A 14,853-nucleotide genomic window follows, 5' to 3' on the forward strand; every position below is an offset into this window, starting at 1 on the left:
ACGTTGGGCATTTTGGAACCTGGTAACCATCTGTAGAATATCTTGAGCCCTCACCTCTGGTGGCGAGGCTTTTCCCAGGGAAGTGTCCAGGATCGCTTCAATGAACTGGAGTCTCTGCAATGGTATCATTTGTGACTTCTTTAAATTGAGGGAGAAGCCCAGTCTGTGAAGGGAGTGGCAAACATGATTTATCTGGATCTGAGCTTGTTCCGAAGATACAGCCCTGATCAACCAATCGTCCAGGTAGGGGTAGACGTGAATCCCTTCCCTCCTTAGACTTGCAGGCACTACCAACATTAACTTGGTGAAGACCCTCGGGGCGGAGGTCAGCCCAAATGGCAGCACTCGAAATTGATAATGAGAGTTGCCAATTGCGAACCTCAAGTATTTCCTGTGTTTGAGATGGATAGGCACATGGAAATAAGCATCTTGAAGGTCCAGAGATACCAACCAGTCCTGGAACTGAAGGGCCTAAAGGATCTGAGAAAGAGTTACCATCTTCAATTTGTCTTTCCTGAGGAATTTGTTCAATTCTCGCAAGTCCAAGATGGGTCTCAGTCCTCCGTCTTTCTTTGGAATGAGAAAGTAAGGGGAGTACCAGCCCTTGTTCCTCTTCGCTACAGGTACCGGTTCTATGGCACCTTTCTCTAGCAGGTCTAAAATTTCCTGCAAGAGGAGCGGATCTGGAGCTTTTTGAGAGCTGATCCCCGGTGGATGACTGAGGTATGCGTAGGAGAGGCAGGCAGTTACTATGTGCAACTGTCTCCAATGCCCAAGCATCTGACGTGATAGCCTGCCATTCTGCCAGATGTTGAGTTAACCTGCCTCCTACAGGTGTCTTGTGAGGGGAAGTCCTCAGAGTGGTTTTGGGGCGGCTGATGCAGATGCCGATGGTAAAGAGGCACCTGCTGTTGCTGCGGCTTTTGAATATCTACCCCGTCCACCTCGGGTAGTTCTTCTTTGTCCCCTTTCGAGCCGGTCGTCCTCTACCTCTTCCGAATGCGGAGTAGAAGCGAAAGGACTTGCCTCTCGCAGAGTATCCTGTGGAACGAAAAGGTGTCTGACGGATTGCAGCGCCTAGGGATTTTGCTGCTGCCTTTGATGTTTGCAGTTTTTCTAAACTGTCATCCGCCTTTTTCCCAAACAAAGAAGAGCCATCGAATGGCATGTTCAAGAGCCTGGCTTGCACATCTGGGGCAAAACCAGACTTTCTCAACCAAGCAAATCTCCTGGTTGTTGTACTTGCTGCCATTGCTCTGCTGATACTGTCAGCCGAATCAATGCCCGTCTGGAGGGATTCGCACATAGCGTATTTACCGTCCTGTATGATATTTAGGAACGCCTCCCTTTCTTCTCCCTCCGGGATGCAGTCAGCCACTGTAGAAGCACACTCCCAAAGTGTATGGCTGAATCTAGCAAGGGGGCAAGTAACATTAATAGATTTTAACGCCATGCTACATGCCGAAAAAACTTTCTTTGCCATAGCATCATATTTTTTATCGTCCCTGTCCTGTGGGACGGTAGGGTAAGCAGTCTTGATGTCAGTAGAAGATGCTGCCTATACCACTAGACTTTCTAGGGATGGGTGTTTGGACAAAAACTCTGGGTCTGCAGAAGATACCCTGTATTTAGTAGACAGTTTTTTATTTACTGCCGGGACGACATCTGGGGTTTCCCAGTTCGTCATGATTTTCCTTTGAAGAGCTTTATGAAAAGGCACTACAGGATACTCCTGTGGACCTTTATCAAGAATATCCGTGAGGTCATCTTGTTGGAAAGCCTGTGAAGGTGTTGACCACCCCATAAATTCTGTGATCCTGGCCATTAAGGCTCTATAGGGGGTTTCAGCATGCTCCCCCGGGTCTGGCCTAGCGAACTCCACCTCAGGGGAAGTGTCTAACCCACTTGCCTCATGTAAGGAATCATGGAGTTCCTTTAATCTGCGTTCCTCTGAGGATAACTCCTCTTGAACTGGGGTTGCAGATCCCTGCAACTCAAATGTCTCTTCTTGGTCAGATAGTTCTCCCTCTTCCATAATTGAGGACATAGTTCTCAATTGGTCTGAACTCACAAAGGGTGTGAAACCCATCTCCAAGGCAGAGGGTGCCAAACTTGTTGTAATCGGCCTCGAAAACGTTGATGTCGTCGACGCCGAAGGCTTCGAACGTGGCGTCGAAAACAAAGGCGGAGGCCTCGAGGTCCTCGATAGAATTGGGATTCTGCTTGAGGATGTCGACAATCTCGACGCCATCGTCATCGAAGACCTGGGGATAGCCACTGGGTGCGCCGCAACCGTGACTTTCCTTGGCGTCGACGCCAGTGTCGAAGATGGCGTTGAGTCGACAGACCCGTGTGTCGAAGGTCCCTTCGACGACGGCGTCGAAGACACCGACCTCGGCGTCAACGGAACCTTCGTCGACGTAGACGGAACCTTCGAAGAAGGGTTCGAGGTCATAGCTTTACTCGAGGGTTCGTGACGCGCTCAAGAAGCTTCCTTCGCCGGGTACTGCGTTTTAGACCTTCGGGTCTTTCGACCAGAGCATCGCTCCCGGCAGTCTTCGAGGGGGTCGAGGCCGCTTTCTCAAAGACGCTTATCATATTTTTGCGGAATTCCTCCCATTCAGCCCGGGAACTAAGAGGAAGAGGAGGACGAAGAAGGGGATCTTCGACGTCTCCTCTTCGAGTGCTTCGATCTCGAGGAGTGATGGGACCCGCTTCAAGACCTGGAGCGCGAATGGTGACGAGGAGACGAATGTCTCAACTTCGTCGAGGAAGAAGAAGCTTTTGAAGTCTAACCTTTTTCCAGCTTCCCCCTACGCTCCTTCAGGGCCTTAGCTGTCATGGACATACAGTCCTCACACTCTGAACAATGGTGTTCAGCTCCCAAACACCAAAGACAAACTCTGTGAGGATCAGTCAGCGACATCTTTTTCCCACAGTCTCGGCATTTTTTAAAGCCGGACCGAGGGGTCGTCGGTTCCGAAGAGGAAGCCATCGAGTATGGATCGAATATCTCGAGGAAATTGGATTAATTCTCTACGAAAACTGAGCAACGATATTCCGAGGCACTGAGTAAGCGCGGAAAAACGGAACTGAGCAACGGACGCTGCGCGTGGCCTTTATAGGCAGGATGACGTCGATACGGCGGCTGTAGAGGGACATCGACTCGGCGGACGTCGACGCGCAGCGCCCTCTAGAGAAAAATTTTTCCGAGGCCAGCAAAGCTGGAAAGAGATATCTAAGATAAAGAATACGTCGGAGGACACAATCCCTTCGAAAGAATGCTTTGGCGCCGTTGTCATCAGTTACCTTGGTAGAACTGAAATCTGTCCTTGGCATAATGGTTAAGACCCCTGAGAGACAAGTGATCAGATAATAAGCCAACATTTTTATAATGGGGCATAAGAAACTGTACACATTACATTTAAAGGACCAAAAAAGTTACATATTTATAAGTCATCAAATACTGACCTCATGCTCTCTTTGGAATATAACGACTCTTCCACCCTTGTCGCCGGTTGCAAGAAGATCACCAGTTAAATTAAACTCTACTGTTGAAATTATATCGGCTGTGAACATAAAATAGAAAGTAAAATGAATAATTCATTGAAGATCAAAGAACCGATTATTCTGGTGGTTTTGCACAATTTACTAATTACAAATCATCTGATATTCTTCTCAGATGAATCATTTAAATCGCAACTGCAGGTCTGCATGAATACATATAGGCCATTAAGGAAATAAAATCTAATTTGGTCATATTAAGTAAGGGAACAGGGAAATCATTTTTATTGAAACATTCTGGCAAATCCAAATCTTACCCATCTCTGCAGTATCCTAAATAGTTCAATCAGGGAAATAACCCTAATAAACTACAATGCATCCTTCATTAACATGTACCATCACTAAGTAAGCAACATGTTGCAATGGGAGCCATTCTAAAAACGGCAGTGCTCAGAGCTACCTAGAAAACCCATACAGAGTGCGCACCTTTACAGCAAGCATTGCCCTAAGAATTCCAGTTTTATTAAATTTGCTACGTATATGATCTTGGGAAGCTTGCATCTCTTCCTCCCATCCTCCCTGTGATGTTTCCATATTCCAACTAAAGCGTCTGACCACAACACAATTTGGAATTAGCATTTCCTTGCATTGGTAACTGTTAAGCTGATTTCCACAAATCAACCCTGGAGGTGGATTTTGTGAAGCCAACCTATAATGGTGAACAGGGTGGCACTGAGGACTATTCAAATCCAATCAAGGTAAGGTAGCAGAGCGGCAAGGCTGAATCTCTGAAGGGCTGTGATAGGGGTCTAGGGCTACAATGAGTCCACATAGAACATAACCAATATTTCAAGCTAAACAGGCAAGCACACAAATATACAATGATTAGGCCTTTAACTGAGCAAGTAAAACTTCTATAAAACTGATATACACATTCTCCCTTGGGAGAAAAAAGAAAGCCTAGAATTCGATAAAACACAGCAAGTACTCAGATGCATGAAAATCAGCAAGGACACAAAAGGACTGCCTAACCCTTATAATTAGTGCAACCCTAAAATGGGTTGGACCTTGTGCCCTAAAGTCATCCATTTCAAATAACAAGTTACTTAGCCCGTGTAACCTTCTTTCGACTAAGTTCCTCCCACATATTCCTCATCTTTGATATTTGATATCCAGCTTCAGCTGCTTCGGAATCTTTTTTTTTTTCCACCAGCAGAGGGCGCTCTGCATCGATGCAGTCGACTGAATGTCCCTCGAGGGCCTCCGTCTCAAGGATGATGTCATCAAAAGGCATATATAACACGTGCAGCACCCGTTGGCTTGATTTCTGTTTATTCTTACAGTAGAAACTACCCGCATAACCACAGGTTTGACCGTACAAAGCTGTAATAGCATGGGAAAATTCTACTGTAGGGTAGGCTGGGAGGGCGATGGGGCGTGGGAGGAACATCCAGTCAAAAGTATGTTACCAGTGGTAAGTAACTTGGTTCTTCGAATGGATTGTGTCCTCCCATGTATTCCTCATCTTTTTTGATAGACTCACTAAGCAGTGTTTGATTTGGTGGAGGGAGAACGGATTTCATGAACCAAATGAAGGACAGCTTTTACAAAGCTTCCATCCTGACCGAAGGAAGACTCAAGGCAGTAATGCTTTGTGAACGTGTGAATAGTACACCACATAGCTGCCTCACAAATATTTTTGATAAGTACATCCTTTTGCAGGGCTGTAGAGGTAGCCATGCCCTTGGTGAAATGGGTCCTTAATCCTGCCAGAGGATCCTTGCCTGCTAGCCTGTAGCATTCCAAAATTGCCAGAATGATCCACCTGGAGAAGGTTTGTTTTGTCACAGCCTGACCTGTATAGCCTATAAAAAGCTGATCGTCAAAGTTTGGATAGCCTAGAAATGTAAAAGCTCAGAGCTCTGCGTGGATCCAATCTATGCAATCTCTTCTCCTCCTTACCAGGATGAGGTGGAGGATAGAATGCGGGCAATACAATTTTCTGTCCTACGTGAAAATCAGAAATGAAGGTTTGACCCTCAGAACAACCCTATCCTTGTGGAAGAAAACAGAGGGTGGCTTGGATGAAAGTGCCTGCAATTCACTCACTCTACGGGATGAGGTTAATGCTACCAAGAAAAAGGTTTTAAATGTTACCAACCTTAACAGACATGAATGTAAAGGTTCAAAGGGTGCACACATTAGACATTTTAGTACCAGATTGAGGTCCCAAAACGGAAACTGGAAAGGAGGCGGGTCAGGAGGGAACACATTGGTGAGTCCCTTTAGAAATTGGATCACCAGTGGGATTTTGAAATATGAACATTCTTCCGACGAGCGCTTAAAGATGGATAGCGCTGCCAAATAGCCCTTAATAGTTCCAACCTGGAGCCCCAGATTGGCCAAGGATAATAGAAAAGATAACAGTTCTGGTGTTTTGCATAGAAAAAGGTCTACATTCTTGTCTTTGCACCAGCTGCACAATTTGTTCCAACGGCAACGGTACAAGGACTTTGTTGCTGGCTGTTAGGCAAAGTTTGCATGCAGTACCCTCTGGGACCACTACACACAACTAGGAGTACAGGTGTAAGCAAAACCAACCTTTGGTATAAGTCTGTACGACACAGTTTTTGGTAGCAAGCTGAGCAGCCAGGCTTATCTGAAGAGGGAATGTGAGCTTGTAAGGGTGTTACACAAAGGTCTACAATAACGAGTATTCAGATAGAAACTTGGACTCAAGGTTTCTTGGTAAAAAAACACTTCTTTAACACACAATCATTTATAAAGCATTCACTAAATGAGGCAACCGATATCACACACAAGTTATACTACAATACTGATTACTAAGCAGTTGCGCTCCCTTGAAATAGGAGCAAAAAGGTACAAGTTAAATAAACCGAATATTACAGTTACTTTAAAACAGTGCAAATAATTAGAGTTCACCAGATGAGTTGATTCAATGCAATCGGTAGGCCAAAGTCAATGGGTTAGCGTCTTGTATGATTAAAAACGGTTCTGGTAGTTCTTAGAAGTAGTTCACGGAAGAAAGGTTTGTCGGGTCACAAGCGGACTAGGCCTGCAAGTTGCCAAAGTTCCACAAACTTTCACAGTGAGAGGCAGGTTCTCTCGGTCAGGTTTTCACAGTACCTTATATTGATGAAAAAGATGCAGCTGAAGACTTCTGTTCCTGTTGATCTCGCTGTCCCTGAGCCTCAGTCGTGGGGACAAGAGGGAGGACGTCGGGGGACTCCTGCACTGCACAAGGACTGGTCTCAAAGCTGGCAAATTGGCAAACCTTCGATTCCGGTTGCTGTTCTTCAAGCACACATGCTTGTGTCCTCCCCCCCTGGTTAATCCTAACCAGCTCCGAGAATGGTATCCAGGTGGCTTGCGAGTTGATTGGACCCACCAACTCAAAGGAAGAAGTCGTCCTTTAAGGGGCTTCTCTGTCAAGGTGAACTTGGCGATTCGGACCTGCAGGGCTCCACCGGGCAAACCAACGGTCCAGTAGTTGCAGCAGTCATCCTCTTCCAGCTCGTCTTCGGTTCTTTCGTTCCAGTGGTCGACTATGCCTTTCAGTCCAAGAGACTGCCTTTTAAACAGTTTTCTCCCAATCATTCCAGCCTAGCAGCCATTCACCCAGCAGACGTTTCAGCCAGCCAATCACACCAGAGTTCATTTGGGTCTCCTAGGAGACGAAGTACAGGGAGTTTCAGGCAACTCCCTCACTTCCTGCCCACCCCAGACACTCAGGTGTCAGAGGGGGGTCTTGAGTCCTGAAGCACGCCAAAGGCGTAGGAACAAACCTGGTTTGGCGCGCTGAGACAAACTCTAGAAGGACCTTTCCAAAACGAAATGGCAAAAAAAAGAGCGGGACCGGTTTAAACAAAGGGGGCTTAGGTGCCATCTTGAAAAACATGGCTCCCGCAATTTTTAGCTACCGGTGTTCGCAGTTGGGGAAAAATCATAGTAGTTCGATGTGACCCCACTGCCACCAGCCATTTCGATAGGAAAGGGTAGCATTTGACTGTTACAGGAGTTTCTAGGCATAGGGGATACTAGGTAACCCCCTCCAGCACTCTATTGTAAGATAGTGCGCGCTAGGTCTAGGAATTTGAAAAGACTAGTAAAGTCAATTTAAAGGAATGGTGCGGTCAGAAATATTATTGTCCCTATGGTTCGGGCATGTGTTTTTAACCATACATTGATTGATCATACAAACATTTCCTATGCACCTTACCGTAGTTTTCGTCTTTTGTCCACAAGCGAAATCAGGCAGAAGGGCGCGGCCATCTTGTGATAATCTTATCAGTTGCTGTATCGCCCAGGATGGACTGCCTTTGCGGCACTAAATCATATCCCCCAACCCTGAGCCTGACATCATTAGACGCGTACCACCCATTTCACAACGACAAAGCACGTCTCGTGTGAACATTCTCTGCGCTTCAGCTAATGACGTGTGACCATGGAAATGGCAGGATGCCTCTTTCCTCAATAAGTATAAACAGACTGCTTCACAACACACATCAGATTTTCTATTCCATTCCTCTCACTGTATTTCTTTGAGTATTCTGTGACTCAATTCTGTGCTCTGGTCAGTAACCTTCGTTGCTTGTAGCCCATGCGAACAGATACCAGTACCATCGCTATAAATTATTTTCATTTGTTTACCCCACAATGGCAACAATAATGCCCTACCAGTACGAGCATGAGTATTCAGAGGTGGAATTACTGGAAAGAGAAAGATGCTGAAACGATGGGGCTTCAGGCGACAGTTGGGGGCCATTCAACAGATCAAGAGCCTGAGCCTAGTTGCATGGACGGCGTCTCCACCTGGTGTACCTGCAATCGGTGTGCGCTAATGCCAACCGAGGTGGAGAACTGCTGCTGCTGAGAAAACTCTGGATGCTTGTCCTACATATCGCAAGGTGAGCCACGGCCGCAATGCGTTACCGAGCTGCCAGACTTCAGGGCAGCCTGCCTCACACGGTCCGTGTTGTGGATTATTCATGGTGCTTATGCACAAACTTCGCGCAACAGTTCGCCCTCGTAATCCAAGTAACGAGCACGTATACTCTGGATGTGATGTCACTTAGGCCACTACTATTTCATGGTGGTCTCCTATATGGTCATAACTTAAATATATCATTGTCGTACCAATTCAGTCTTGCAAGTCTCTAGTAATAGTTGTATAATAGTCATTCAATATTGTACATTGTCTAGGTAGCATTTGTACTGGCAAAAATGCCATTGGATACAAGAATTGTCATTGACAACTAAGGTTTAATACACTTATCTTGGGTCATTTAAAAACAGTATCTTTCTCTTTCACAGGTGGTACAGGCTGGTGGCCTATCATTTGTTTACATGGTGGCTTCATGGGAGGCTTGGACACCGCGTTCGACGAGTAATACCCGCCTGTGTCGTTGGTGTCATTAGAGAAACTTTCCCAAGTGACAGTGGTCAATACAGGGGATTTTCCCTCACTGTGCTGCAACCGGAACTTTACAATGTGTAGTAGTTTTGTGCCATCAAAATAAGAAACAAAATAAAACACAACAGAACTTTTATCAATGGTTGTTTCAGGTTTTCAGTGAATCAAGCGTGTCTCCATTCAGCAGTGTTCCGGGTCTTGCCTGCATGCCCCAGGCCCATCCATCCCCCCTCCATTATCAAAGGCAGTTGGCACCAGTGGATGTGCACTGTCAGGGGCGCGAACGGCAAAGGTGCCAAACACCATGTACACTTCAAAGGTATTTTACGCACAGGGGTCATTGTTCACATGCCCTCCTCAGACCCTGTGTCTCCAGGCAGGCTCCCCTTGAAGCACGCTGCACTCCTACAATCCACATAATACCACGACATATACATGTCATTCATTCACATACACACCCCTTTTTGTAATTCTTTATAAACCACGTGATATGTATTATGAGAACATCTTTGAGCACTGCAAGTCAACTCGTGAACGTGCTACCTGAGAACCCCGGTGACCAATGCTAATCTGCTTGTTGTTGTGCAACCTGTGAACTTCTGTGACCGCTGCGAGTCAGCTCGTTGTTGTGCTACCTGTGAACATCTCCCTGTTCTCCTGCCACTAACTACTCTGCTTACTGAATCCGTTTGTTGGTCAAGGTAAGGGCATGTATCCTAATCATATCTCCTTCATCTCTAAATTTCTATCTATTTCGAACTAACGTACTCAGTAGTGTTATGTTCATTCGTCTCATTGCCATTGACTAGAGTTTCATTTGTTATGTTATCGATATATCAATTTTCATCAGTGTCAATTGGCATCGAATTGCAGCCTTAGTGGACCGGGTCTATAATATAAGCACATTTCCTTTTGATGCATGATAGCCCATTCAAGGGACGAGTAACATGAAATAATTTTCGTCACATCAAAGAACTGTTTATGAAAGTTTTCGTTTAATACAGCCGCACACGCTGCACTGGTTTTGCTGTGGTGACCAAAACAAAGCTTGCATTGAAGAATGTATGGTATAATTCCTTCTTTCTCACGTTTTTATGTAAAGTAATTTTCGAATAATTTACAACAATGCCTGCATGTTCGATTGCCCTTCTAAGACCCATGAGCAATCTGAAGGCACTACAATGCATGAATTCCCAAAGACTGTAGATTGAATTAGAGAATGGGTTAGATATTGCGGATATGCACTGGAAGAGCTTGAAAGTAGAGTCAAAAAGGTCTTGGAGGACAAGAGGGGTGATCGATACCGCATCTGCAGCCTGCAGTTTACCCCGAATATGTACGACACATCCTTGTACACAAAGAAGAATCAACTCGGAACAACTCAAATTGCTCCAAAATGCTATTCCAACTCTATTCGTTCGCATGCCGCCTCAGGTGAGTCACGGTTCCGGATTTAGCTGTAGGCCTTGGGGTAAGTGAGATGTCACTTCTAATACTTTCCATATTTAGAAGATTGTATAGCTTTTTAAATAATGACCATTTTGCTAAACAGCAGTCCTTGGTTTTAGAACCCTCATAGAAAATTGATTTAAGGGCACAGAGAACTATGCTATATTATGCATTGAAATAAGCACAATGTTCTCGTATTCAGTCTCTTAATAATCAAATAATACTTTCCCTTTCCACATCCACGACTATGCACTGAATGTAAAGGAACAAGATTCCGCATCCATGTCTTGCCTGGAGTCATCAACCACTTTGAGCGCGTATCAGGTAGTCTTACTTAGCTATTTTGTTCCAGTCTTGTTTTATGCATGGCATTTGAGATAATATGATCATATTTACGTATCGGGTCATTCGTTTACACAATGTTTAATTCGTGGTTTGCTATTGATATGTACCTTTGCCCGCGTCCCAATGTGCGTGTTCAATTTCCAATATTTTCATCCATACTAATGCAAGTACTGTGTTTCAGGGAGATGCTGGCGCGTCCTCTACAATTACATCATCCTTGTAGTCAATCCAGAGCCAGAGTTATGCATAGACAGTACCCTGTAATGAAAGAAGGTCGGTCTAATTTGATTTGTAATACAAATAACTTATTTTAAATGGATACTCTTTTCTAGGGATATATACAAGATTCGGATATAGAACAGGAGGCACGTGGATCCGAGTTGGTTCACCAGCTTGCTGTTGTGGATGTAGAGTCAAGAATGTTTCAACGAAAAGAAAGAAAGATAAAAAGGTAATTTATAAACAGTTTCTAAATTTAACAAGTGTTTTGTGCTGAGGCCTTCATAATATGCTTTATTTAATGTAAACTGTCCAATACTGTATGTTGGATTTACATTGAACATCCTTTTTCCAACCTGTCCTCTAGTTGCCCGATGGTGTACGGACTTTGCAGACACAGACAGCGACACAAATGAGAGATGCTGCTTGCCAAACTGTTTTCACCATGGAGGAACTATTAATTGAGGCGAGGTGTGTTCAGACTCGAGATGCCTTTGCCCAATATCCAGAAAATGAATTTAATGTGACCTGCGAATCCAGCAAAGTGTTTTTGGACCATTGCTACAATGCGACTGCTCCACCAGATGAAGATGAAACTGAATGTATTGATGATACTTTTGAATTAGTCGCAGACAACTTGACACAATCAACACCCGCCAAAAAAGTGCCACCCAAAAAGCAGTCGACATTGACGTTTACTCCTATTCACGGTCAAGTAACTGATGTTGAAATGACAGACTGAAGCATCAATACAATTGACCGACGAACTAGACAAACTATGGTATGTCCAGTTTGGCTGATATGTCCACAACAGTTCAGTCCGAAATAACAGGATGACAGTCTAATAAAGGAGGCCAAATACATAGCATTCGACAGCAGCTTGATGGAGATTGTAAAGATGCTGAAATGTGTGCATTCAGTGAGAGGGAAGTATGTGGGAAGCCATTGGTGAATGTGACTCATCTAACACAAGGCAGTAACCTCAAAATACATGCCACCTGTGAAATGTTGCATACAAAATGTTCATGGTCCGCTCAACCGATGCTGGGGAAACTGCCAGCTGGCAATCTACTGTGTGCAGCAGCTTTACTTTTCAGTGGCTCTAGTTTCAGGAAGTTGTCCAGTTTCTGTCAATTTGTGCGACTCCATTTCATTTCTAAAACGCAGTACTACAAATATCAACGTGATTATCTATTCCCTGCCATTAGTGAAGCTTGGAAAATTGAGCAATTGTCTATTCAAAGTACATTCTCCGACAAACGGTTCAGGCTAGCCGGATTTTCTGCTAAGTACTGCACATACCACTTTCAGGACATGGAAAGTAAAAAAATGAGTTTGGTGCTCGTGCAGGTGTCCGAATGTAAATCCTCAGTGGCCATGGAGAAACTTGGTTTTATAAAATCAACAATCGAGGGGAATGCAAATCGACCTCATAGCCACGGACAGACACGTTTCAATAGCCAAGACAATGAGAGAGCAGTTTCCAAATATTAAACATCAATTTGATGTATGGCATGTTGCCAAATCAATCAAAAAAAATCTCAGCTGCAGGGAAAAAAAAAAAGGTTCTGAAAGTATTTCACAGTGGTCCCAGTCTTTCAGCAACCATCTTTGGTGGAACTCCAAAACATGTGATGGGTCTGTGGAAATTTTACTGGAAAAATGGCGGTCACTAATGCACCACTGTTCCAACGTTCACTCTTGGACAAAAAACCAACATTTCCACCAATGTGAACATGACCCTTTGTCCCCGGAGCAGGCACGGAAGAAGTGGTTGATTCCATCTTCACCTCCAGACAAAGCCCTTGAGAAGATTGTGTTTGATCAAACGCTATCAAGAGATCTGAAGGGACTCTCAGAATTCTGTCACACAGGAGATTTGGAGGTGTTCCACAAGATGTGCCTAAAATACATGCCAAAGAGATTGCATTTCAGCATCTCTTCATAGACCTCTGGCAGCTAGTCATTTCACAGCGCTACACCTTAATCCCAAGGCCACACATCCCAATTTGCTGACACACCCCGCCCTGGGGCCCCCCCTTTCTAACCACAACGCCTGTCCGTGGCCACACACGTTTACACTGGACATGGCCGTGCAGCCAATGGGCACTAATCAAAGCTTGGCACAGGCTTAATGCCCGCCGCACACATACACATCACAGACACCACCTATCAACATATAGGACACACCCCACCACCAGCCCACCTCGCCGTGCACGTCAGCCTAAATTGGGGCTACCATTACGGTCCATGCCTCATCCCATTGCACCTCACAATGGGGCTACATGCACCACCTTACCAGGCACCGCACCAGCACATAAAGAACCAGTTAACACAGGCACCTAGGTCCAAACAGCCCTCCATCCCTTTACCAAATGGCTGTATGCTCTCCCCAACCTATCCAGGACTACAATCCAGCCCAGATACAGAGGATGGATAATTCATTGCTGCTGCCTCAGCCCAGGAAACATATTGGCCATTACAAAGCAACTTTAGGTAAGACAATGACAGAGCATTAGGACTCAATATCTTAGCCATGCTGGCACATGCAACTCATAACCAATCCCCCCCCCCAAACAACTAACCAACTACTACCTTTTTTTTCCCCTTTCCTCTCCTTCTCTCCCTTGATATCATCTGAACATTATTTTTTTTCTGAATGCATGGTATACAATGCATCATTGATATACTACAATGTATTCTAATTGTTATGACCCACAGGGCAGTCCCCACAATCATGTGCACATATGTCACAAATATTCACCTGTCACAACCACCACAATTTCACATGCATGTTCAATGACAGCCTTGAAAAGGAACCTAGAGGTCGAAAAACGTGTCGGCTGACCATTCAAGACTATATGTCTTCATTACCTCAATAAAACCACTTGGGTCTATATCTAAACTACAGGGTTGATATCCATCTTTATAATCAAAAAGTGCAAGGTATCCGGGACTCTGCCAACTTACTCTTCCCAAAAGGAGGTGTGGGTAGCACCTCCACCCACCCGTGACCATGCTGCTACCGAATTGCCCACCAAATCTCAGTCTAGGGCCCACCTTCTCTGTGTAACAATCAACGTGGCCCATGCAGACTGCAGGTCACATTTTGACTAAGGCCAGATATTATGCAAATAGGCATACAAAATAAAAGGGTGAAAAAGAAAGAAAATTAAGTTTAAATTAATGCAGCAAGCATTTCCAGAACGAGGCAGAGGGAGAGATGTCACGAGGAAGAGGAATGTTGAGGAATGTATAGAGGTAGAGGGGTAAGTGCTCCACCAGCGGACATAGGAGGACTAGTGGATGATGGATGCCATTATTGCAAAAGCCCAGATCATTGGATTCGGGAATGGTCAAAGGGCAAGAGGAAGGCCTATGTGATGAGGAATAACAAGAAGTGAAAGTCCGTTTGATGGTAATAATGCGGAAACCAAAGGGCCAAGGACAGTCTAATTATTTTGATCCAAGGCCAAAGCAGGGACAGCAGTATTCTGCCAGGGAATAATATGAAGACCAGTCATATGCAGATTATTATGCAATATAGGGCTGCCCAGGAGAGGGGAAAGGCAGAGTACAAATACCCGTTGACCCACAGGTCCATATGCGTAACTTTGCATTGCTGAAAAGCAGATGTTCCTTTTAGATACAGGAGCAAACAATAATTCCATTTCCCACAAACTAGTGCCTTCAATACTCCTCTCTTGGAAAATATAACAGTGGGATTTTCTAATGATGCAGTACGTAGTCCAGTGCCAGGGCCCATTCACTTTCAGATGGGGCCCATTTCCTGCATGGCTCAAGTGTGTTGTAATAGATGAATGTGCTTTACATTTTTTGGGCTTGAACTTATTGAAACGCTTGCATGCAAACATTTATTGTTCGCCGGATGGCATCAACCT

At 44.9% G+C, this 14,853-nt stretch overlaps 1 protein-coding gene across 2 annotated transcripts in view; it reads right to left on the reverse strand.

The window, feature by feature from the left end:
* PPP2R2D (protein phosphatase 2 regulatory subunit Bdelta) overlaps positions 1–14,853 on the reverse strand; it is a 306,643-nt gene that overhangs the window by 172,795 nt on the left and 118,995 nt on the right. For both annotated transcript variants that reach the window (XM_069611440.1, XM_069611441.1), the window contains one exon: positions 3,472–3,569. In XM_069611440.1, coding sequence (XP_069467541.1) covers positions 3,472–3,569 — 98 coding nt within the window. The remainder of the gene's footprint in view (positions 1–3,471; positions 3,570–14,853) is intronic.

The sequence above is a fragment of the Ambystoma mexicanum genome, chromosome 8, assembly GCF_040938575.1.
Source record: "Ambystoma mexicanum isolate Mex_15411 chromosome 8, UKY_AmexF1_1, whole genome shotgun sequence".
NCBI classification, from domain to species: Eukaryota; Metazoa; Chordata; class Amphibia; order Caudata; family Ambystomatidae; genus Ambystoma; species Ambystoma mexicanum.